The 24,307-nt window shown below is 40.1% G+C and overlaps 1 protein-coding gene across 7 annotated transcripts in view; it reads left to right on the top strand.

The window, feature by feature from the left end:
* The window catches only part of atp8a2 (ATPase phospholipid transporting 8A2), a 589,180-nt gene that overhangs the window by 234,752 nt on the left and 330,121 nt on the right, over nt 1-24,307 (top strand). For all 7 annotated transcript variants that reach the window (XM_063054225.1, XM_063054230.1, XM_063054229.1 and 4 more), the window contains 3 exons: nt 11,310-11,355; nt 14,091-14,131; nt 22,064-22,137. In XM_063054225.1, coding sequence (XP_062910295.1) covers nt 11,310-11,355; nt 14,091-14,131; nt 22,064-22,137 — 161 coding nt within the window. The remainder of the gene's footprint in view (nt 1-11,309; nt 11,356-14,090; nt 14,132-22,063; nt 22,138-24,307) is intronic.

Below are 24,307 nucleotides of genomic sequence, written 5' to 3'. Positions count from 1 at the left end.
GGACACACAATATGCTATACGTGTAAAGCATGTGCATCAATGTAATTGCAATCTGATATACATGTAAACTCAAGGCATAGAACAGTGTGTGTGCTTTTATTACCTTTCGTAAACTCATCCACCCTCTAAGCATGCCCAGGCATACCTGGACAAGAATAGAAAACTATTCAGCTTACATTGTGGAAAACACTTGGATTATGAATTGAAATAACAAATACAGGCTATTTCAAAATAATGGTGCGTGATAAGGAAATGTCATGGTAACTTTCATGATTAACAGCCCAAAATCCATCAGATACACACAAAAATATGTAGGAAGCAAAATATTTGTTGTCCAGTGTTTGGGGGAAAAAAATCACACTGGGAGCTTTAAATTTAAGTTTGCTGATGACACCGCTGTAGTTGGCAGAATGAAAGGTGGTGATGAAGCAGCATGTAGGAAGGAGATCACAAATCTGGCTGAGTGGTGCCACAACAACAACCTCTCACTGAGTGTCGGCAAGACCAAGGAGATGATTATTGACTTCAGAAGGAGGAAGCAGGAAGTCCATGAGCCAGTCTTCATCAGGGGATCAGACATGGAGAGGTCAGCAATTTTAAATTTCTTGCCATTATCATTTCAGAGGGTCTGTTCTGGGTCCAGCACATAAGTGCCATTATGAAGAAAGCACAACAGCACTTCTAGTTAGAAGTTTGCAAAGATTTGGCATGTCATCTAAAACTCTGACAAACTTCCATAGATGTGTGATTAAGGGTATTTTGATTGGTTGCATCGCAGCCTGGTGTGGAAGCACCAAAACTGTTAAATGGAAAAGCCCACATAAAGTAGTGGAGACAGCCCAGTCCATCGCAGATAAAACCCTCCACACCACTGAACACATCTGCATGGAGCGCTGTCACAGGAAAGTAGCATCCATCATCAAGGACCCCCACCATCTAGGCTATGCTCTGTTCTTGTTGCTGCCATGAGGCAGAAGATACAGGAGCATTAGGACCAACACCACTAGGTTCAGGAACAGTTGTTAACCCCTCAACTACCAGATTTTTGAAGCAGAGGGGATAACTTCACTCAACTTCACTCTTTCCGTCACTGAACTGTTCTCACCATCTATGGACTCACTTTCAAGGACTCTTCACCTCGTGTCTCACTCAGCCAGATTTATTGCTTATCCATCTATTATTATTATTTTTATTATTGTTTTCTTTCTTTTTGTATTTTCATCATTTGTTGTCTTTTGCACATTGGTTGTTTGTCCCTCCTGTTGGGTGCGGACATTCATTCTATTGTGTTTCTTGTATTTACTGGAATGCCAACAAGAAAATTAATTTAGGGTTGTATATGGTGACATATATCCACTTTGATAATAAATTTACTTTGAACTTTAAACTTCAAATTGTTTCACAATAAATTACGATATGTTTTCATGTGTTTACCCTATATGTAGAAGTATTTACAAATTTGAAACTCTGATTCTCTTTCCTGGAATTATACTGCAGGAGAGAAGGCATAAGTGGTACATATGTATTTATGTCTTGTACATTGGAAGATTTTGTAGGGGATTTTTTTGGAAGAGGGTTAAGTGAGATGCAGAAAGATATAAATGTAAGAATTAGAGCAGAAGGAGACCACTTGTTCCTCCAAGCCCGCTTTACCAGTAATCATGTTAGTCATATTCCTTTTGCGACTGCTGCTTGCATTTTGATATAGTATCATTAGTTTTGTCTTATTGCGGTGCAGCTTTTCCCAAATTTGTTTCTTAAAGTCTTGTAAAGATAAAGATCATCTGCATTGTAAACAACTTTATGGGAATACTGTATTCCTGCTAACTCTGCGTAATTACATTGAATTACAGCACAGAAAAAAGCCCCTTTGGTTCATTTAGTTTTTAGCAGCCCGTTCTTCTGCCCAGTCCCATGTACCTGCACCCGGATCATAGCTCTCCATACCTCTGTCATCCATCTGCCTATCCAAAACTTCTCTTAAATGTTGCAATTAAAACTATATCTACCACTTCCGCAGGCAACTTGTTCCACAGTCAAAATGCTGTCTAAATGAAGAAATTCCTCCTTAGATTCCCCTTAAAAGTTTTACCTTTCACCCTAAACATATGACCTTTAGTTCTAGTCTCACCCAACTTGTGGGGGTAAAAGTCTGTGTGCTTTTCCCCAGGGAAGTAAATCCTAACCTAGTCAGCCTATAACTCAGGTCCTGAAGTCCTGGCAATGCCCTTGTAAGTACTGTCTGATTTTTTTCAGGTGTATTGTTACCTTTCCTACAGATAGGTGACCAGAACAGCATACAATGCTTCAAATTTGGTCTCACCAACATCTGACACAACTTTAATATAACATCCAAACTCCTGTACTCGTTGCTGTGATTTATGAAGGCCAATGTGGCAAAAGCTCTCTTTACAACCTTGTCTTTATGTAATACCACTTTCAAGGAATAATAGATCTGGATTCTCAGATCCCTTTGTTCTATTGCACAGTGCTACCACGTACTTGGTTCCACCTCAGTCCTTTAACCGTTCACTGTATATGTTTTACCCTGGTTTGTTCTCCAAAAGTGGAGTATCTTGCACCTTGCCTGCATTAAGTCCTATCTCCTATTTTTCAGCCCATTTTCCCAGCTGGTCCAGATGACTTTGCAAACTTTGATAGCCTTCCTCACGGTCTACTGTGCCTTCATTCTTGGTGTCATCGGTAAATTTGCTGATCCAGTTTACCACATTGTCATCCAAATCATTAATATAGATGACATACAATAATGGACCTTGTTCACACCAATAGACACAGGTCTCCAGTCAGAGAAACAGCCATCTACTACTGTTCTCTGGCTTCACCCACTGAGCCAGTATTGAATCCAGTTGATTACTTCATCTTGAATATCAAGTGACTTAACCTTCTGTGTGCAGAGAACCCATTTCAGGCCGAGAAACATCGACTGTACTTCTTCCTATAGATGCTGTCTGGCCTGCTGCCTTCCACCAGCATTTTGTGTGTGTTGCTTGAATTTCCAGTGTCTGCAGATTTCCTTGTGCTTTCATTCTTTAAGCTCCTTCCTGCTAACCTTATAATCTTCTAGATCTCTATCATTACCTAGTTTTTTGAACTTTTTGTAAGCTCTTCTTTTCTTCTTGACTAGATTTACAACAGCCTTTGTACACCACAGTTCCTGTACCCTACCATCCTTTCCCTGTCTCATTGGAACGTTTGCCACATTTCTTCTGTACGTTTCCCTGAAAACATCTGTTTCCAATTTATGCTTCCAAGTTCCTGCCTGATAGCCTCATATTTATCCTTACTCCAATTAAACACTTTCCTAACTTGTTTATCTTTGTCATGCCAAGAATTTTTTTAATGCATCAGAGATTAATGATGCATGCCTATTAACCACTATTCAATAATATTCAACTTGAATTGTGTAGTAATTATTTGGGATTTGAGAGAGAAAGAAACTTAATTCTTCAGCGTCCTTTTAAAGACCCAAGCAGAGAAAAAGAAGAGATAAGATAGACATATGTGAGTCTGTAAATGCTAGAATTCCAGAGCAACGCATACAAAATGCTGGTGGACCTTTGCAGGTCAGGCAGCATCTACAGTATGGAGAGGAATTAACAGTAATGTGTTGGGACAAGACACTTCATCAGGAGATAAAATAGAGACTGGAATAAAATGTGAAAGATATTTCCCAAACCTGGCAGATGACAGACTTTGAAATGTTAGAAGAGAACTGGTGTATTATGTTTCACATGTCTGAATCTGTTTCTACATGAAAATTTAAAGCAATGTAAATGCTATGGGCAGTTGCTTGAGACCAAAGATTTTTGGTAATTTTATGTTGGATGCAATATGTTATTCGGTTCGTATTTCACTGTTTCAACATTAGGCCATAGTGAGTAGTTCTAACTCACTGCAGATGTTAGAGATCTGAAATAGAAGCAGGGAAAAAATGATGAAACACTGAGCAGGTTGGGCAGCATTTATGGAAAGAAAAGGGAGTTAACGTTGCAGGTGCAAAATCTCTCATCAGAACTGGGAAAATGAGAAAACAGGTTGGTTTTACATCGAAGATGAGTGAGGGTGTTGGGACATACAGAATATCTTTGGAGGGGGAGCAGGCTTCCTGAGGTACTTCCACTGTGTGTGAAGCCATCTGTGTGTGTTTGGGCAGGAGGTGGGTTAGGGGTAGTAGTGGGGGTGTAAGGGTGATAATGTAGTGACTATGTGAGCAGTGCCTGTGGAGAGGGAAAAAAAGTTGAGATAACAGAGGGATGCACGTATAGCAGAACTAGGCAGTTCTGATGTAAAGGGAAATAATCATGATCTTTGGAATTATTGAATTCTATAATCTTAGAGTCAGGTGGAGCGGGGGTGCTGTTCCTCAAGCCTGTACTAGGTTGTGTTTGAACAGTGCCGGAGAGAACCGGTCATATTTAAAGCGTGATGGCAAGTTAAAATAACAGAGAGTTCAATATACTGATGGGAAGTGCTCTGCAATGTACTCAACCAATCTGTATTTGGGTTCTCCCAAGCTGTGAAGACTGTGTTGTCAGCACTGAATGCAATATACTAGATTTGAGGAAATGTACACGAGTTTCCACATCACCTGATAAGCCTGTTTGAGTTCTTAGGAGGTGGAGGGAAGAATTAATAGAGCAGATATTTGCATTTTCTACAATTGTGGAAGTGGAAGAGGAACCAGGAATTCACAAAGGGAATAGTCTTTAATGTTGAAAGGGGATTGCAAGTTCGTTATGTGCTGTGTCGTATGATGTGGGCGATCATGGTCTTTCCATGACAATAATTGTTCTTGGCAAATTTTTCTACAGAAGTGGTTTGTCATGGCTTTCTTCACTGGTCAGTATCTTTACAAGACAGGTGACCGAGCCATTATCAATACTCTTCATAATTGTCTGCCTGGTGTCAGTGGTCACACAACCAGGACTTGTGATATGCACCAGCTGCTCATACGACCATCCGCCACCTACTCCCATGGCTTCATGTGACTCTGATTGGGGTGCTACACCTTGCCCAAGGGTGTTCTGCAAACTAGCAGAGGGAAGGAACGCCTTACACCTCCTTTGATAGAAATGTATCTCCACCCTACTGCCCTAGGAGGACCCCCTAAGTAGTATGATCACCTTAGAAACCTTATCTTTTCAAAAATATTCCCTTTGACATATTCATTCCTCCCCTTCCATCTCTATAACTTGAATCTAACATTTTTCCCTCTTTCATCAACCCAAAACATTAAGCGTTTCTCTATTCATGTAGGCTGCTTGGCCTCCTGAAAGCTGAGAACATTTTCAGTTTTTATTCTACAGAACTAAATGTGATGAAAGAAGCTGAAAAGCTTGAACTCTGGTCACACAGTTATAGAGTTATAAAAAACTACTGCACAAAAACAGGCCCTTTGGCCCATCTAGTCTGTGCTGAGCCATTTAAGCTGCCTAGTCCCATTGACCTGCACCCAGACCATAGCACTCCATATCCCTCCTACCCATGTACCTATCCAAACTGCTCTTGAATGTTAAAATTGAATTTGCATCCACTACTTCCATTGACAGTTCATTCCACACTCTCACCACTCTCTGAGTGAAGAAGTTTCCCCTCATGTTCTCCTTAAACATTTCACCTTTCACCCTTCACCCTTAACCCATGACCTCTAGTTGTAGTCTCACCCGATTTCAGTGGGAAAAAACCTGCTTGCATTTACCCTATCTATATCTCTCATACTTTTGTATACCTCTATCAAATCTCTCCTCTATTTTCAATTTCTACAGAATAAAATTCTAACGTATTCAATCTTTCCTCATAACTCAGGTCCTCCAATCCTGGCAACATCCTTGTAAATTTTCTCTGTACTCTTTCAAACCTATTTACATCTTTCTTGCAGATAAGTGACCAAAACTGCACACACTATTCCAAATTAGGCCTCACCAAATGTTCTTATACCCTTCAGCATAACATCCCAAACCCTGTATTCAGTACTTTGATCTGTGAAGGCCAATATGCCAAAAGCTTCCTTTACAAACCTATCTACCTGTGCCGCCACTTTCAATGAATTATGGACCTGTATTCCATACCCCTTTGTTCTACCACATTCGTCAGTGCACTATTGCTTATTGTGTTAGACCTACCCTGTTTGGTCCTCCCAAAATGCAACACCTCACACTTAAACATTGAAATCAAGCTCACATGCGTCACTTACACTGGTAGCTTGTTCCATACTCTTACGACCCTTTGAGTGGAAAAAGTTTCCCTTCATGTTCCCCTTAAACTTTTTGCCTTTCATTCTTAACCCATGACCTCTAGTTGTTGTCCCATCCAATCTCAGTGGAAAATGCCTGCTTGCATTAACCCTATCTATACCTCTCATAATTTTGTATACCTCTAAAAATATCTTCCGTCAGTTCTTCATGTTCCAAGGAATAAAGTCAAAACCTATTCAATTTTTTTTATATAACTCCAGTCCTGTCAACATCCTTGTAAATTTTCCCTGCACTCTTTCAAATTACATCTTTCCTGTAGGTAGGTGGCCAAAACTGCAGACAGTGCACAAAATTAGGCCTCATCCATGTCTTGTACAGTTTCAACATAACATTCCATCTCCAGTACTCAGTACTTTAATTGATGAAGGCTAATTGCCAAAAGCTTTCTTTATGACCCTATCTACCTGTGCCACCAGTTTCCATGGGTTATGGACCTGTATTCTCAGATCCCTTTGTCCTACCACACTCCTCAGTGCCCTACCGTTCACTGTGTAAGACCCACCCTGGTCAGTCCTACTGGAGTACAAAACCTCACACTTAACTGCATTAAATTCCATCTGCCATTTTTCATCCCTTTCTTCCAGCAGGTCCAGATTCTGCTGCAAGCTCTGATAATCTTCATTGTCCACTACATCCCCAATGTTGGTGTCATCCTCAAATCTGCTGATCCAGGATCCAGTTAACCACATTTTCATCCTGATCATTGGTATAGATGACTAACAACGAAGAATCCAGCACCGATCCCTGAGCACTTCACTAGTAACAGGTCTTCTCCTACAAAGCCAATATCTAATCCAATTAACTACCTTCACTGCCTTTCCTCATCAACTTTCCTGGTAGCTTCCTCAAAAAACTCCATAAGATTGTTTAGATATGAGCTACCATGCACAAAGCTGTGCTGACTATCACTAATCGGTTCCTGTCTAACTCTACACTCATATCTAGTCCCTTAGAATACATTCCAATAACTTTCCCACTACTGATATCAGGTTCACTGGCCTGTAATTTCTTGCTTTGTTCTTAGAGCCCTTCTTAAACAGTGAAGCCCTGAAACTTCACCTGTTGCTACAGATGATTTAAGTATCTCTAATTTGCCTCAAGAGAGCAAACACCTCCTCCTCTGTAATCTGTTTAGGTCCATGATCTCGCTGCTGTTATGTCTCACTTCTGTAGACTCATTCATCTCCTGAGTAAATGCAGATGGAAAAAATAACTTTAAGATCTCCCCCATCTCTTTTGGCTCCATGCATATATTACCATTCTGCTCTTCCTCTTTGCAATCCTTTTGCTCTTAACATCTGTACAACCCCTTAGGATTCTCCTTCACCTTGTCTGCTATAGCAATGTCACGCCTTTTAGCCCTCCTGATTTCTTTAAGTGTTTTCTTTCATTTCTTATTCTCCAAGTTGGTTGTCTGTCTATATCAGCTATACACCTTTTTTCCTTAACCAGGGCTTCAATATCTATCGAAAACCATTTACTTAGTGTGTGAAAATGCAAACACGAGGAAATCTGTAGATGCTGGAATTTCAAGCAACACACATAAAAGTTGCTGGTGAACGCAGCAGGTCAGGCAGTATCTCTAGGAAGAGGTACAGTCGATGTTTCGGGCCAAGACCCTTCGTCAGGACTAACTGAAAGAAAAGCTAGTAAGAGATTTGAAAGTGGGAGAGGGAGATCCAAAATGATAGGAGAAGACAGGAGGGGGAGGAATGGAGCCAAGAGCTGGACAGTTGACTGGCAAAAGGGATATGAGAGGATCATGGGACAGGAGGCCGAGGGAGGGAGAAGCCCAGAGGATGGGCAAGGGGTGTAGTGACAGGGACAGAGGGAGAAAAAGGAGAGAAAGAGAGAGAGAAAGAATGTGTGTATATAAGTAAATAAATAACGGATGAGGTGGGGCATTAGCAGAAGTTTGAGAAGTCAATGTTCATGCCATCAGGTTGGAGGCTACCCAGACGGAATATAAGCTGTTGTTCCTCCAACCTGAGTGTGGCTTCATCTTTACAGTAGAGGAGGCCGTGGATAGATGTATCAGAATGGGAATGGGATGTGGAATTAAAATATGTGGCCGCTGGGAGATCCTGCCTTCTCTGGCGGACAGAGTGTAGGTGTTCAGCGAAGTGATCTCCCAGTCTGCATTGGGTCTCACCAATATATAGAAGGCCGCATCGGGAGCACCGGACGCAGTATATCACCCCAGGCAACTCACAGGTGAAGTGTTGCCTCACCTGGAAGTACTGTCTGGGGCCCTGAATGGTAGTGAGGGAGGAAGTGTAAGGGCATGTGTAGCACTTGTTCTGCTTACAAGGATAAGTGCCAGGAGGGAGATCAGTGGGGAGGGATGGGGGGGGTCAAATTGACAAGGGAGTTGCGTGGGGAGCAATCCCTGCGGTTAGCAGAGGGAGGGGAGGGAAATATGTGCTTAATGGTGGGATCCCCTTCTCACGCTCTGAAACTTTTCGATGATCTTAAGTTCCCTGGCCTCCACTGCTTTATTTTCACCATGGATGTTCAGTCCCTATATACTTCCACCGCCCCCCCCCGCCCCCATCAGGAAGGTCTCAAAGCTCTCCGCTTCTTTTTGGATTCCAGACCGAACCAGTTCCCCTCTACCACCACTCTGCTCCGTCTAGCGGAATTAGTCCTTACTCTTAATAATTTCTCCTTTGGCTCCTCCCACTTCTTCCAAATCAAAGATGTAGCCGTGGGCACCTGTATGGGTCCCAGGTATGCCTACCTTTTTGTTGACTTTGTGGAACAATCTACGTTCCAAACCTATTCTGGTATCTGCCCCCACTTTTCCTTCACTACATCGACGACTGCATTGGCGCTGCTTCCTGTACGCATGCTGAGCTTGTTGACTTCATTAATTTTGCCTCCAACTTTCACCCTGCCCTCAAGTTTACCTGGTCCATTTCCGACACCTCCCTCCCCTTTCTAGATCTTTCTGTCTCTGGAGACAGCTTATCCACTGATGTCTACTATAAGCCTGCTGACTCTCTCAGCTATCTGGACTATTCCTCTTCTCACCCTGTCTCTTGCAAAAATGCCATCCCCTTTTTGCAATTCCTCCGTCTCTGCTGCATCTGTTCTCAGGATGAGGCTTTTCATTCCAGGACGAGGGAGATGTCCTTTTTTAAAGAAAGGGGCTTTCCTTCCTCCACTATCAACTCTGCTCTCAAACGCATCTCCCCCATTTCACGTACATCTGCTCTCACTCCATCCTCCCGCCACCCCACTAGAAATAGGGTTCCCCTTGTCCTCACCTACCACCTGACCAGCCTCCGGGTCCAACATATAATTCTCCGTAACTTCTGCCACCTCCAACGGGATCCCTCCACCAAGCACATCTTTCTTTCCCTCCCCCCCTCCCCACTTTCCGCAGGAATCGCTCCCTACGCGACTCTCTTGTCCATTCGTTCCCCCCCCATCCCTCCCCACTGATCTCCCTCCTGGCACTTATCCTTGTAAGCGGACAAATGCTACACATGCCCTTACACTTCCTCCCTCACTACCATTCAGGCCCCAGACAGTCCTTTCAGGTGAGACGACACTTCACCGTGAGTTGGCTGGGGTGATATACTGCGTCCGATGCTCTCGATGTGGCCTTCTATATATTGGCGAGACCCGACGCAGACTGGAAGATCATTTCGCTGAACACCTATGCTCTGTCCGCCAGAGAAAACGGGATCTCCCAATGGCCACACATTTTAATTCCTCGTCCCATTCCCATTCTGATATGTCTATCCACGGCCTCCTCTACTGTAAAGGTGAATTCACACTCAGGTTGGAGGAACAACACCTTATATTCCGTCTGGGTAGCCTCCAACCTGATGGCATGAACATTGACTTCTCAAACTTACGCTAATGCCCCACCTCCCCCTCGTACCCCATCTGTTATTTATTTATTTATTTATATACACACATTCTTTTTCTCTCCTTTTCTCCCTCTGTCCCTCTGACTATACCCCTTGCCCATCATCTGGGCTTCCCCCCTCCCCCTTTCTTTCTCCCTAGGCCTCCTGTCCCATGATCCTCTCATATCCCTTTTGCCAATCAACTGTCCAGCTCTTGGCTCCATCCCTCCCCCTCCTGTCTTCTCCTATCATTTTGGATCTCCCCCTCCCCCTTCCACTTTCAAATCTGTTACTAACTCTTCTTTCAGTTAGTCCTGATGAAGGGTCTCGGCCTGAAACATCGACTGTACCTCTTCCTAGAGATGCTGCTTGACCTGCTGCGTTCACCAGCAACTTTTATGTGTGTTACTTAGTGTTTGACTTATTTTTAACTTACATTTTTTAGTTCGTATCTCTTTTCCACTGGTTCAGATTTTGTGTTTAGTGATGAGCTAGCAACATACATACTACTTGATTTTAAGAATTACAGATCTGCCTTCACCATTGGCCATAGTTAACTTGGGGCAAAATGCTGGCATATTTTTCTATAAACTTTGTACCTGTCTACTTCAGATGGTATCATGTGGAGCAGTGATGACTAGTTACTCAGGAAGCGATCAGGAAACGATCTGAGGGGTTATAATTTTGGGCTTGGCCTTGATGCTTGGAGTTGAACCTTTATTTTTGGAGGCTAAGAGCTAACGGGATAGAAATATATGAACTTCTGAGAGGAATGGTAGTTAGATGGTCAAAATTGGTTTCCTATGGTAGGGATGTGAAATACTGGAGGACTTTGGTTTAGGGTGAGAATGGGCAAGTTTAAAGGAGATGTGAAGGACAAATTTTCCTTTATACAGAGTAGTAAATGCCCGGAATTCTTAATTCTGTCAGGAGTATGATAGTGGTGTTTTTAGGTAGGCACCTGAGTATGTAGGGAATGTTAAATTAATTTGGCATCATGTTTGGCATAGATATCTTCGGCCAGGTGACCTGTTCCTGTGTTGTACTCTTCCATGTTCATTGTGTAAATAACTAGATATAGTTATTTCATGAGCAGTCTGATGTCACAAGAGAGTCTTGGTTACAATTCTTTATATGATTTTTGAAACATTGAATTCTGTTTGCTTTGTTATAGAAAAGACATAAAGCTGATAATCATGTCAACAAGAAGAAAATAAAAGGTGAGTGCCTATGTAGTCAAACACTGGAATCAGAATGCTGGAGGAACACTGTTCTTATTTATGTTTTGTTGTCAGGCCAAACATGAAATTCCCATTTAAACAAAATGAATAGATAATGCAGATCACAAAGATCATCATCGTCAGATTCAGTCAATTTGGATGTCTGACACAATGGAGTATTTACCAAGAGGTTTTTGTTTTCAATTTAAAGTTCAACTATAAACCATATAGCATGGCGATGAACCATGAAAATTTATTCTATTTATTCCATAATAAATTTTGAGATATAGCTAACAGTCATAGAGCCATAGAAACTACAGCACAGAAACAGGCCTTTTGGCCCTTCTTGGCAGTGCCGAACCATTTTCTGCCTAGTCCCACTGACCTGCACACGGACCATATCCCTCCATACACCTCCCATCCATGTATCTGTCCAATTTATTCTTAAATGTCAAAAAGGAACCCGCATTTACCACCTCGTCTGGCAGCTCATTCCATACTCCCACCACTCTCTATGTGAAGAAGCCCCCCCTAATGTTCCCTTTAAACTTTTCCCCCCTCACCCTTAACCCATGTCCTCTGGTTTTTTTCTCCCCTTGCCTCAGTGGAAAAAGCCTGCTTGCATTCACTCTATCTGTACCCATCATAATTTTATATACCTCTATCAAATCTCCCTTCATTCTTCTACGCTCCAGGGAATAAAGTCCTAACCTATTCAACCTTTCTCTGTAACTGAGTTTCTCAAGTTCTGGCAACATCTTTGTAAACTTTCTCTGCACTCTTTCAACCTTATTTATATCCTTCCTGTAATTTGGTGACCAAAACTGAACACAATACTCCAGATTTGGCCTCACCAATGCCTTATACAACCTCTTCATAACATTCCAGCTCTTGTACTCAATACTTCGATTAATAAAGGCCAATGTACCAGAAGCTCTCTTTACGACCCTATCTACCTGTGACGCCACTTTTAGGGAATTTTGTATCTGTATTCCCAGATCCCTCTGTTCCACTGCACTCCTCAGTGCCTTACCATTAACCCTGTATGTTCTACATTGGTTTGTCCTTCCAACGTGCAATACCTCACACTTGTCTGCATTAAACTCCATCTGCCATTTTTCAGCCCATTTTTCCAGCTGGTCCAAGTCCCTCTGCAGGCTCTGAAAACCTTCCTCGCTGTCTGCTACACCTCCAATCTTTGTATCATCAGCAAATTTGCTGATCCAATTTACTACATTATCATCCAGATCATTGATATAGATGACAAATAACAATGGACCCAGCACTGATCCCTGTGGCACACCACTAGTCATAGGCCTCCACTCAGAGAAGCAATTCTCTACTACCACTCTTTGGCTTCTTCCATTGAGCTAATGTCTGATCCAATTAACCACCTCTCCATGTATACCTAGCGACTGAATTTTCCTTACTAACCTCCCAAGCGGGACCTTGTCAAAGGCCTTACTGAAGTCAATACCAAAGTTAAAGTCAATACAAAAATTGCACTTAATACATTGTGCAGTCTGATGAACAAACATTTTTTTGAATGAAACTGTTAAAAGTTTCTGTTATGTGGACTGCCTGTGTGTGCTATCCTGCCCTAAATTTTATTTTTAATTAGAGGAAAGCTGTCTAGTGGAGAATATTCTTGTTTTCAGATTTTTATTGGAGTAGACAATGAGAGAACTCAAACAATGACTGGACAATTGAAGTATTCTCTGTTTACTAATTTTCCATTTGTTTTGATAATATGAAAAAATAACTTAGTCATGAATTTAGGGAGATGTGTCCTTTGGGTGAGAACTAAATTGAATGCCCTAATTAAACAGATGACTTTCAAGACCTTTTGCTGCTAGCTTTAGGACAAAAAGAAAGGATGAGCCCAATTTTTTTTTTGTATTTGCAAATTTGTCTGCACGAGAGGATTGCTTCAAGTGTAGTGAATAACATAAAGGATGATTTTTCACCATTGGTGACAATAACTTCCTGTAAATAGTACCAAGATGTCATGGTATCATTGACTGAACTAGATGATGCATAATTCCACTGTTCTGTACACTCAGAGCAAAAAGTTTGAATTTTTATCTGATCATTTTTGACTTGGTGTGAAAAAATCATTAACTTAAAAGCTAATGTGTTTCCTGTTATTCCACCTTCATAAAAGATTCTGCAGATGTTGGGAACTTTGAGCGACACACAAAATGCTGGAGGAACTCACCAGATTGCGCACTATATGTGGGAGGAAATTAATTTTAATGTTTTGGGCTGAGACCTTTCATCAGGATGTCCTTTAGCCAACTGTTATTGTACTTGCATTTAGAGTAATTAAACTAACTTGATTTAGAATTGGTGTATCTCCTAAGCTATTATTATCTTCAAAATGTGTAGAAAACTTTGATCACTAATAATGGAAAGCAGGCAGGGAGGCACATAATCTGTTGAAGTATCAGCAACCAGTCATTCCTCCCACTTTGACTAGATAATGTTGGATAAAAATCATTCTAATAAAGATAATTTTGCAGCTCGATCATAAGTGAACTGACGAAAATATTCCCAATACCCTAATAGAAATCCATTATTCTATTTACTTTTTAAAATGTACTTTTAGTTGAAGTTATCTTGCAAGATTTCATGTGAATTGTAACAAAATGTGAATGTTTAAATAGATAAAACAAGAAGTAAAGTTTTAAGTTTTCTACCTGAGTTGCTATTACACGGATGATTTCCTTTTCCAGTTTTAAAAGATGGCAAGTGGGAGACGGTTATTTGGAAAGAGGTATGTGTATCAGATGTGCAAAATATTCTCAAAGATTGTTACAGAAATCTGATTTATCTTATAATTTTAATTTGGACTTTCAGACCTGGCAATTAAATTATTTCAGAATTAATACAAAGTATTGTGACTTTTGTCGTCATCTCACCAATATTTAAAGCAGTTATTGCCTAATATTTTTTATATTGAGAAGGAGGTTGGTCTGCTGGTTAGTGATTGATTTCTTCATAAGTGCAATAGAAATTTCAAATGATTATCAGTCAGATTAATTGAACATGAAGTCAGACCCAAGGTTCAGCTTAAGGCTACATTACAAGCCAGTATTATTTAACTTGTAACTAACTTTTCTACTTCATAATATTCTACTTGGAGAAATTTAATCATATTGCAACAGTTGACCAGGATACTGTCAGCCTGTGTCAAGATTATACAGTGCCATGAAAAAGTATTCAGCCACCACAACTATTTCCATATTTTACTGTCTCATTTTCAAAATGTAAGATATATTGAAGTAGGATTTTTTGAGCGAATCTACAAAACATTGTGCATCATATCAAATCTAAAGAAATTTTCCAAAACTTGTCAACAGTTTACTGACAGTTAAAAACCAAAATTGAGGCTGAAAAAGTATCCGTCCCTTTCTAACTACTATGCTAACCTTCCTCAGGTGCAATACTCTACATTATCTTACCGACTCACCCAGTCTGTTGATGTAGAAAATTGGAGGATCTCCTTAATAAGTACCCATGTCTCTGCAAGGTCCGACAGTATGGTAGATTTTCAACAGACCAAACCAAAATGATGGTAAAAGAGCATTCAAGACCAGTTAAGGAAGATAATAGAGAAGGACAAAGCTGGGGAAGGGTACGAGACCACCTCAAAGGAACTGAACATGCCTTGGAGTTCTGTGTAGTCCATTGTTAGAAGGTGGAAAAAATATGAAACCACAGCCACATTGCTTAGGCCAGACCACCCCTCTAAACATAGTCGCTGGAGAAGAATGTCACTTGTAAAACTGGCCACTGTGATGCCAACAGTCACTCTGAATGAGCTGCAGAAGTTAATGGCTGCAACTGGAGATGAAGTTCATGGCTGTACAATCTCTAAGGCCTTGCAAAAAAAAAAGGGCATTTATGGAAGAGTGGCAAGGAAGAAGCCCTCACTTAAAAAAAAAAGGAGCATATCCTTGCCTGTAAAGACTAGACAAAGTATCACTGTAAAGATGTGGAAGGTGTTGTGGTTGGATGAGACTACAGTGGAACATTTTAGCCTCAACACAGTGGTGCATGTGGTGTAAATCTAGTACTGTAAATCTAGCCAGGTAACACCATCCCTACTGTAAAGTATAGTGGAGGTAGCATCATGCTATGGGATGCTTTTCAGCAGCATGGACTGGAAATTTGGTCAGGATTGTTGGGAAGATGAATGCTGATGAACACAGAGAGATCCTGGATAAACACCTGCTACCCTCTTCCAGAAAGTTTAAACTGGGGAGGAAGTTTGTCTTTCAGCAGAACAATGATACAAAGCACACTGTCAGAGCAACCATGGAGTGGCTTCAAATGAAGAAAATTGATGTCCTTGAGTGGCTCAGTTGGAGTCCTGACCTTAACCCGATTGAATATCTCTGGCAAGACCTCAAGATTGCTGTCCACCACCATTCCCTAACTTTCCTGGCACAGCTTGAACAATTTTGCAAGGAGGAATGGGCAAATTTTGCTCCATCATATTGTGGAAAGCTAATAGAGACTTGTCCAAAAAGACTATAATAGCTTTGAGAGGTGGTTCAACTAAGCATTATGCAAAGGGGGCATGAGTACTTGTGAGCTACTGATATTTCAGTTTCTGAATTTTCTACTGTTTCGTGCTGTACAATTTTCCCTGTTTTGGGGCTCTGCTATGAAAAAAGAACATGTGATTCGCAAATAAAAATACTCAGTTAAATTGATCAAAAATTGCTAATTGTAATACTCATTTATGTGAACAGAGGGTTGGGGACTGAATACTTTTACAAGGCACTGTAAGTAATATATTAGTATACAGTTTTTGCTTTGCAGCCCTTTACAAATACTGGCATTTCTAAGAAAAAGTATAAAAGACCTAGTTGTTTGGGTAGATCATTTATGCAATGCTTAACAACAGTTGATGGTTGGTAGACATGGGATTAGTTCATCCTAAACAAAAAGAAGCATTCCAAAGGGAGGATGAGGCAGCTGTGGCTGACAAGAAGTCAAAGATAGCATAAAAACCAAAGAGAGACCATATATTTGGCAAAAATTAGTGGGAAGCCAGAAAATTGGGAAGCTCTTAAAAACCAACAGAAGGCAAATAAAAAAGCAATGAGAAGAGAAAACCTGAAATATGAAGGTAAGCTGTTCAATAATGTAAAAGAGGATACCAAAAGTTTTTTCACATATAAAGATTTCAGATATATAAAGAGATGGAAGAATGGACATCAGACCACTGGAAATTGACACTGCAGAGGTAGTAATGAGGATCAAGGATATGGTGGATGAACTAAAAACATATTTTGTCTTCACTGTGGAGGACACCAATAGTAAGCCAGAAATTCAAGAGTGTAAGGGTGCAGAAATGAGTGTAGTTGTTCTGAGGAGAATATGATTGGAACCCAGCTGAAAGGAGCAAAAGTAGATAATCCAGCTGGACCTCATGGACAACATCCCAGAGTTTTGAAAGGGATCGCTGTAGAGATTGTGGAGACATTATTAGTGTTCTTCAAGAATCACTACATTCTGGAATGGTTCTGGAACACTGGAAACTGCAGATACTACTCTACTCGTCAAGAAGTGTGGGAGAAAAAAAGTTCTGTCAGTATTAAGGATGAAGTTTCAGGGTACTTGGAGGCACAGGATAAAATAGGTGGAAGTCAGTATGGTTTCCTTAAAGGGAGATCTTGGCTGGAAAAATCTGTTCCAATTCTTTGAGCCATGATGGACAAAGGAGGTGTTGTTAACTTGGATTTTCAGAAGACCTTTGACATGTGCCATATGTGAGGATGCTATACAAGAAAAGAGCCCATGGTATTACAGGAAAGGTATAGTATGGACAGAAGATTGGTTAACTAGAATGGACAGAAGGTAAACAGTGGGAATAAAAGGGGTCTTTTCTGGTCTGTTGTCTGTGACCAGTGGTTTCCTGCTGCTGAGTTTCCACATTTTATTTTAATGACTTGGAATTGATGGTTTTGTGACCAAGTTTGTGGATCATAAGAAGACAGGTGGGGTGAGAGTGATAGAATAGTGATGGGATGATAGAAAGGCAGGTAATGTTGAGGAGGCAGGGAGTGTGCAGAAGGACTTGGACAGATTAGGAGAATGGACAAAAGTGGCAGATGGAATTCAGTGCTGGGAAGTGTACTGTCTGGTCATGCACTTTAATAGAACTAATAAATGTGTAGACAATTTTTAAAGGCGATTGGATTCAGAAATCAGAGGTTCAAGGGGACTTGGGAGTCCTAGTGCAAGATTCCCTGAGGGTTAACTTACAGGTTGAGTTGGAAGTAAGGAAGGCAAATGCAATGTTGACATTCATTGCTAGAATTTAAGAGCAAAGATGTAATGCTAAGACTTTATAATGCATTGGTCAGACCATATTTGGAGTATTGTGATCAGTTTTGGGCCTCTTATCTAAGAAAATATATACTGGCATGGGAGAGGGTCCAGAGGAGGTTTACGAGAATAATTCTGGGGATTAAATGGTTAACATGAGAGGTGTTTGATGACTCTGATCAAAAGGTCAAGCAAGTAGGCCGAGGGGATGGGGTCTCTGTGTTGGTAAAAAATGAAATTAAATCCTTTGGAAGAGGTGGTATAAGATTGGAAGGTGAAGAATCCTTTTGGGTAGACTTAAGAAACTGCAAGGATAGAAAGACCCTGATGAGAGTTGTACACAGGGCTGTGAACAGTAGGCAGGATATAGGATATAAATTACAATGGGAAATAGAAAAGGCATGTAATAAGGGCAATGTTACAATAGCCATAGGGGATTTCAAATGCAGGTAGATTGGAAAAATCAGGTCGGTGCTGGATCCTAAGAGAGGGAATTTGTAGAGTCCCTGAGATAGCTTTTTAGAGTGGATTGTGCTTGAGCCCACCAGGGGAAGGGGAATTCTGGATTGGGTGATGTGTAATGAACCAGATTTGACTAGGGAGCTTAAGGTAAAGGGACCCTTAAGATGCAGTAATCATAATATGATAGAATTCAACCTGAAGTTTGAGAGGGAGAAGATAAAGTCAAATGCATCAGTATTACAGTGGAGTAAAGGGAATTACAGAGGCATGGGAGAGGAAATGGCCAAAGCTGATTGGAAGAAAACATTAGCAAGGATGATGGCAGAACTGCAATGGCTGGAGTTTTCGGGGGCAATTTGGAGGGTGCCAGACTGATGCATGCCGAAGTTGAAGAAGTATTCTAAAGGGAGGATAAGGCAACTGTGGCTGACAAGGGAAGTCAAAAACAGCATAAAAGCAAAAGAGAGGGTATATAATGCAGCAAAAATTAGTTGAAAATTTGAGGATTCGGAAACTTTTAAAACACGAGAAGGCAACTAAAAAAAAAAAATCATAAGGAGAGAAAAGATGAAATATGAAGATAAGCTATTCAATAGATAGGTACTTTATTGATTCCAAAGGAAATTAGTGTTACAGTAGCATTACAAGTGTGCAGATATGAATATTAGAAGAGAAGTAGAAAGAATAAAAAAACAAGTTACCACAAGCAGTCTAACAGGAGTGGGTCATCACTTCCCTGGCTATAGGTTGACTCAATATAGAGCCTGATGGCTGAGGGTAAAAATGACCTCATATAGCGCTCTTTGGAGCAGCACAGTTGTCTTAGTTTATTACAAAAAGTGCAACTCTGTTCAGCCAAGGTGGCATGTAGAGGGTGAGAAACATTGTCCAGGATTGCCAGAATTTTTCACAGGGTATAGTATAAATAAAGGAGAGTACCAAAGGTTTTTTCAGATATGGTAAAGAGTACAGTAGATGCAAGAGTGGATATTGGATGACTCGAAAATGATGCTGGGGAGGTAGAAATGGGGGAACAAAGAAATAGCGGATAAACTTGATAAGTATTTTGCATCAATCTTCATTGTGGAAGACACAAGCAGAGTAAGCCAGAAATTTGAGTGTGTCAGATGGCAGAAGTGAATGTAGTTGCTATTAATAAGGAGAAGATGCTTAGGAAAGAAAAAGGTCTGAATGTAGATAAGTCACCTGGGCCTGATGGAATACACCCCAGGGTTTTGAAAGAGGTAGTTGCAGACACGGTGGAGGCATTAGTAATGACCTATTTTGGAATGACTCCAGAGGACTGGAAATTGCAAATGTCATTCCACTCTTTAAGAAGGGAGGGAGGGAGGGAGGCAGAAGAAGGAAGATCGTAGACCATTTAGACTGACCTCAGTGGTTGGGAAGATGTTGGAATCGATTGATAAGTATTTGCTTTTGGGGTACTTGGAAGCACTTGATAAAATAGGCCAATGTTAGCATCGTTTCCTTAAGTGAAAATCTTGCGTGACTAATCTGTTGGAACTCTTTGAAGAAATAACAAGCAGAATAGACAAAGGAGAATTAATAGATGTTCTGTAGTTGGATTGTCAGAATGCATTTGCGAAGGTTCCATACATGAAGCTGCTTAACAAGCTAAGAGCCCATGGTATTATAAGAAAGATACAAGCATGGATAGAAGATTAGCTGTCTAACAGGAGGCAAAGAGTGGGAATAAAGGGGGCCTATTCTGGTTGGCTGCCGGTGATTACTGGTGTTCTGCAGGGGTTGGTGTTGGGACCAATTTTTATCATGTTATGTCAATGATTTGGATGATAGAATTAATAATTTTGTGCCTAGCTTTGCAGGCGATGTGAAGATAGGTGCAGGGGCTGGTAGTGTTGAAGAAGCAGGGAGTCTGCAGAATGACTTGGACAGTTTAGGAGAATGGGCAAAGAAGGGTCAGATAGAATATAGTGTGGGACAATTGTTAGATATGTGGGTTACGACCACGTAAATGGCTGGAGTCACCTAGCACTTTAGTATAAGGGTGTTTATTAGGTGCATCAAAGATTAAACTTATGGAAATTAGTGAAAAGAAAAATGCCAATATTTACAAAATGGTATCTACAAAAAACACAATAGTAGTTCCATACTTGTCCAGTGTGAACTACTGACAGCCCTTGTCTCTCTCTCCTACTGAGGGCGATGAGCGCTAAGACATATCTCAAAGTCTGGTGCGGATGCCACTGTACCACCGGTTTACTTGTAATAAAGAATCAAACTTATGCAAGAAATTGCCACTGAAGAAAATGCTGTCCGTAAATAACATCTTTGCAGAGGTGGTAAAAGAAAGGTGTGGCAAAGAGCAGGAAATGTGGCAGAATCTGCAAATAGGACTTAACACAGAAAATATTCAAAACTATTCAACATTCAGTCTATCTAGATCAGCCTTCCTCAATCTTTTTGCCTTGGAGGAACCCTTGAAATAATTTTCAGGTCTTAGGGATACCCTATGTAAAAAAAGTATTATATCTACAGTGCACGGTACATTAACATGATCAGTAAGTTGTAGATATAATAATCCAAAAAGAAGTTTCAACGCTCTTTTGAGTTGAGAATGAATTTTTAGCCAACCTTTCTTGAAAAAGAACAGGTAGTTAAGCTTAGCTTGCTTTTCTTGAAATTAATCTCTTTTTTTTTCCCTTTCATAAATTTTAAGAACTCATAAGGGAAACATAATAAATTTTTGATAAATAACTGGGATTTAATTTTTCAAATGGTAGGCTTGGTAGATTAATTTAAATGAAGGTTGTATATTGATTTAATTAATGCTATTTACAACATGAAAATTTTTAACAATGTTGAATAGTAGAGTTACTAAAAACCATAAGCCAGAACAATATGAATAAAAATATAGCCTAAGACACAATTTTATACAAGACTTTGAAAAAAACATTTTCGTACTAAGTGACATGATCAGGCTCAAATACGGGCCTAGCATGTGAAATCTGTGCTTGTTTGTTTTCTGTACAAATACTCAGTTCTGGGTTGAACCTGAGATAAGCACACATGGATATTACCTTCAACTGAAATGAGATGATTTCTATCCTTGTTCTTGATGCTTGTTAAACAAGAAGAAACTTGCTCACACACGTGCAAAGTTCAAAAAATGTTTATTTTTTTAATCCATGACCTGTCGTGAAACTCTAGGGTTCAGAGAAATCCTGGTTGATCTAGAGAGTGATGTGGAAATGAAGACCAATAAACTTAATTTAGTTTCTTAGAGACAATTCTTTCCAAAATTGGTTCTGGGAAAGAGAAAGAAAAATGATTATTGATTTGGGATTCATTTGTGTTAAAACAAAACATTGTCTTTCATTTTGAAATATCACCTTCAGGCCAAATTTTAAAGTTGTCTTTAAAAGCTGTCAAGAAAATTTTTGCCAGTATAGCTGAAAATTAATTTAATTCTAGATGAATAATGTGAAAAGTAACTAGCGTTCTAATACTTCACAATGGAAGTGAGTTGGCAGAGATATGATATAGCAATCACAAACAGCATCATGTTGTTAAACTTCATTATAACATAACTAATGAGGCCATCAGTATTCACAACTTTTTGAATGTACTTAATTGGTTTGGAAATATTGTTGAGCTTTAAATGTTACGATCTCCCAAACATTGAACACCATTAATTTTGATGTTATATATATTTTAAGAAATGCAAAATTGGGAAATATAGTATTTTAAGCAACTATTGAAGGTTCTGATTGGTCTTTCATAAATATCTAAATCACTGGACAATATGAAGTACTAAGATAAAGCCTGCCGTTAATGGCAACACCATTGATATCTGTGGCCTGGTTGTTTTCTACTGCCAGCTACTTTTACAAATGGCCAATTTCTTTAACTTTTTTTGCAGGTTGTGGTAGGGGATTTTGTAATGGTCACCAGTGGACAACGTCTTCCAGCTGACATTCTCATTGTCTCCACCAGGTTGGGCATTTTTTGAGGTTGATCATAGATTATTTAAAATGGAGTTTTAAAAAGCAACAATTCAAATGCTGTAATTATTTTGGGCATTATTATTAAATGAATTTTTTTGAGCAGCACAAAGTGGAACTAAGCAGAATTTCTGCCATAAAATAGAACCTTTTAAAGGGTACAAAATAGCTTTGAACCACTTTCAAACATTTCTGGCTTTGAATTTAACCGGAGAGGATTATGATACTTCTGGATTTGAGCTTGTCATTTTGAGTAGTACTACTGTTAGAGATAAAATGGACACCATTGTCACCCAGGTACAGTGTTGAATGTTGAGTCACATATAATGCATTGGTCAAAATCTCCTCGCTTGCATGTTACCTGTGAATGAGCACCACCTATTGTACAGAGTGAGATATAACTGGCTACAGCTGTATCAACAACGTATTCATATACATCCCAAGACTTCTGCAGAAAGAGAAACTGATGCAAAGTAGTGCCCAGGGTGATGAAAGTTTGCTTCAAATTTGGAAGGAACATGTTTTAAAAAGTAGTTCTTCCCCTTGTGATGGAAAAGAGTGAGAGGACAAAATGAGAAACATAGGACAGAGGCTGCAAAGGAAGATAAGTGGACTTTGCAGAGGGAACAAAGTGGAGCAGACTGTTTTAAAGCTGAATTAAAATTAGTTTGAAAGCAAAGCTGCTAAAGGAAGATCCTCGTGTTAAGTGATTTGTCTTCCTCAATGCTGTCAGAGGATCATGCTGGAGCAAGGTTTAATTGACACGGTTTGTGGATTGTGGACTCTGATTTACATTTATGATATGTTCTAGTTTCTGGTTACTGGATGTTTTTTCTTTGAACGGGTTCCATGGTTCTTCCTTGTTTCATAGCTGTCTGTGGGAAGAGGAATCTCAGGATGGTATACTGTATACATAGTTTGATGATAAATGTACTTTGAATGCTTTGAAACTGGAATCATGCCACTTGAACTTTTAAATAAGAAGCCAGTTATGTTGGTGTGAGGGGCAAATTGAGCAGTGTTTTGGAAAATTATGTGAATAGTGAATTGTTTTAAGAAATATTTTGTAATTTTCGCCCTATTACAGCAAGGATGTGGAGGCTTTAGAAAGGATGCAAAAGAGGTTTACCAGGATTGCTGCCTGGATTGGTTCAGGCTTTTGACCTTAAAGCAAAGATTTAAATATTAAGAATTGAATTTGAAAGGATATATTACATTAGCTGTCTAAAATTTATATTCAGTCATTATTATAAACTAATGATTTAAGCTGTGACACCAAAGTAGCTCAGTTTTTTTGCGAGGTGCATGATATATTGCTGGGTATTTGGGCCAGTTCTGGGAGAGTTGGAATCTGTACGAGACAGATTTGCCTGAGCTCCATAATTTTATGTAGTTCAGCGAGATTTACCGATGTTGTGAGGAAGTTGAGGTGTTGGTTATGTTTTCAGCAAAACTGACAAATGGACAGCAGGAAATGAGAAATGTGAATAAAAATTGAGGAAGGAAAGGCACTAAGCAAAAAATATTAACGTTCTACAGACTCAGCTCAGCATCATGGCATACTCAGGGCGAACTGATCTGGGAAGATGCCAGGTACAGCCCTTGCTCTTTCTTGATCTAGGCAATCTCAGGCAGGGCGTGGGGAGGCAAAAGACATTGGTGTTCCTTTCTTATGTCAAATTACACCATCTGGAAATTTATACCTGTCAGAGAGATGGTGCATGGGAAATGACAATGGCCAGGCTATAAGGCTTCCTACATTTTACCATTTGCAACAATCGAAGCATAGAAAGCACATAGAAACTCCTTTTGAAAGTAAAATGGTAGGTAATGGCCTTTCCGCTGTGATTTTATCTTGCCTTTTGAGTGGAGGATTTTAGCAACAAATTAGGTAGGAAGGCTAGAAAACCACTACTGTGGGAGACGCAAACACGAGGAAATCTGCAGGTGCTGGAAATTCAAGCAACACACATCAAAGTTGCTGGTGAAGGCAGCAGGCCAGGCAGCATCTCTAGGAAGAGGTACAGTCGATGTTTCAGGCCGAGACCCTTCGTCAGGACTAACTGAAAGAAGAGCTAGTAAGAGATTTGAAAGTGGGAGGGGGAGGGAGAGATCCAAAATGATAGGAAAAGACAGGAGGGGGAGTGATGAAGCCAAGAGCT

This window comes from Mobula hypostoma, chromosome 7 (genome assembly GCF_963921235.1).
Source record: "Mobula hypostoma chromosome 7, sMobHyp1.1, whole genome shotgun sequence".
NCBI classification, from domain to species: domain Eukaryota; kingdom Metazoa; phylum Chordata; class Chondrichthyes; order Myliobatiformes; family Myliobatidae; genus Mobula; species Mobula hypostoma.
Note: the sequence above shows the minus strand (reverse complement) of the source record. Positions and strands in the feature narration are given on the sequence as shown.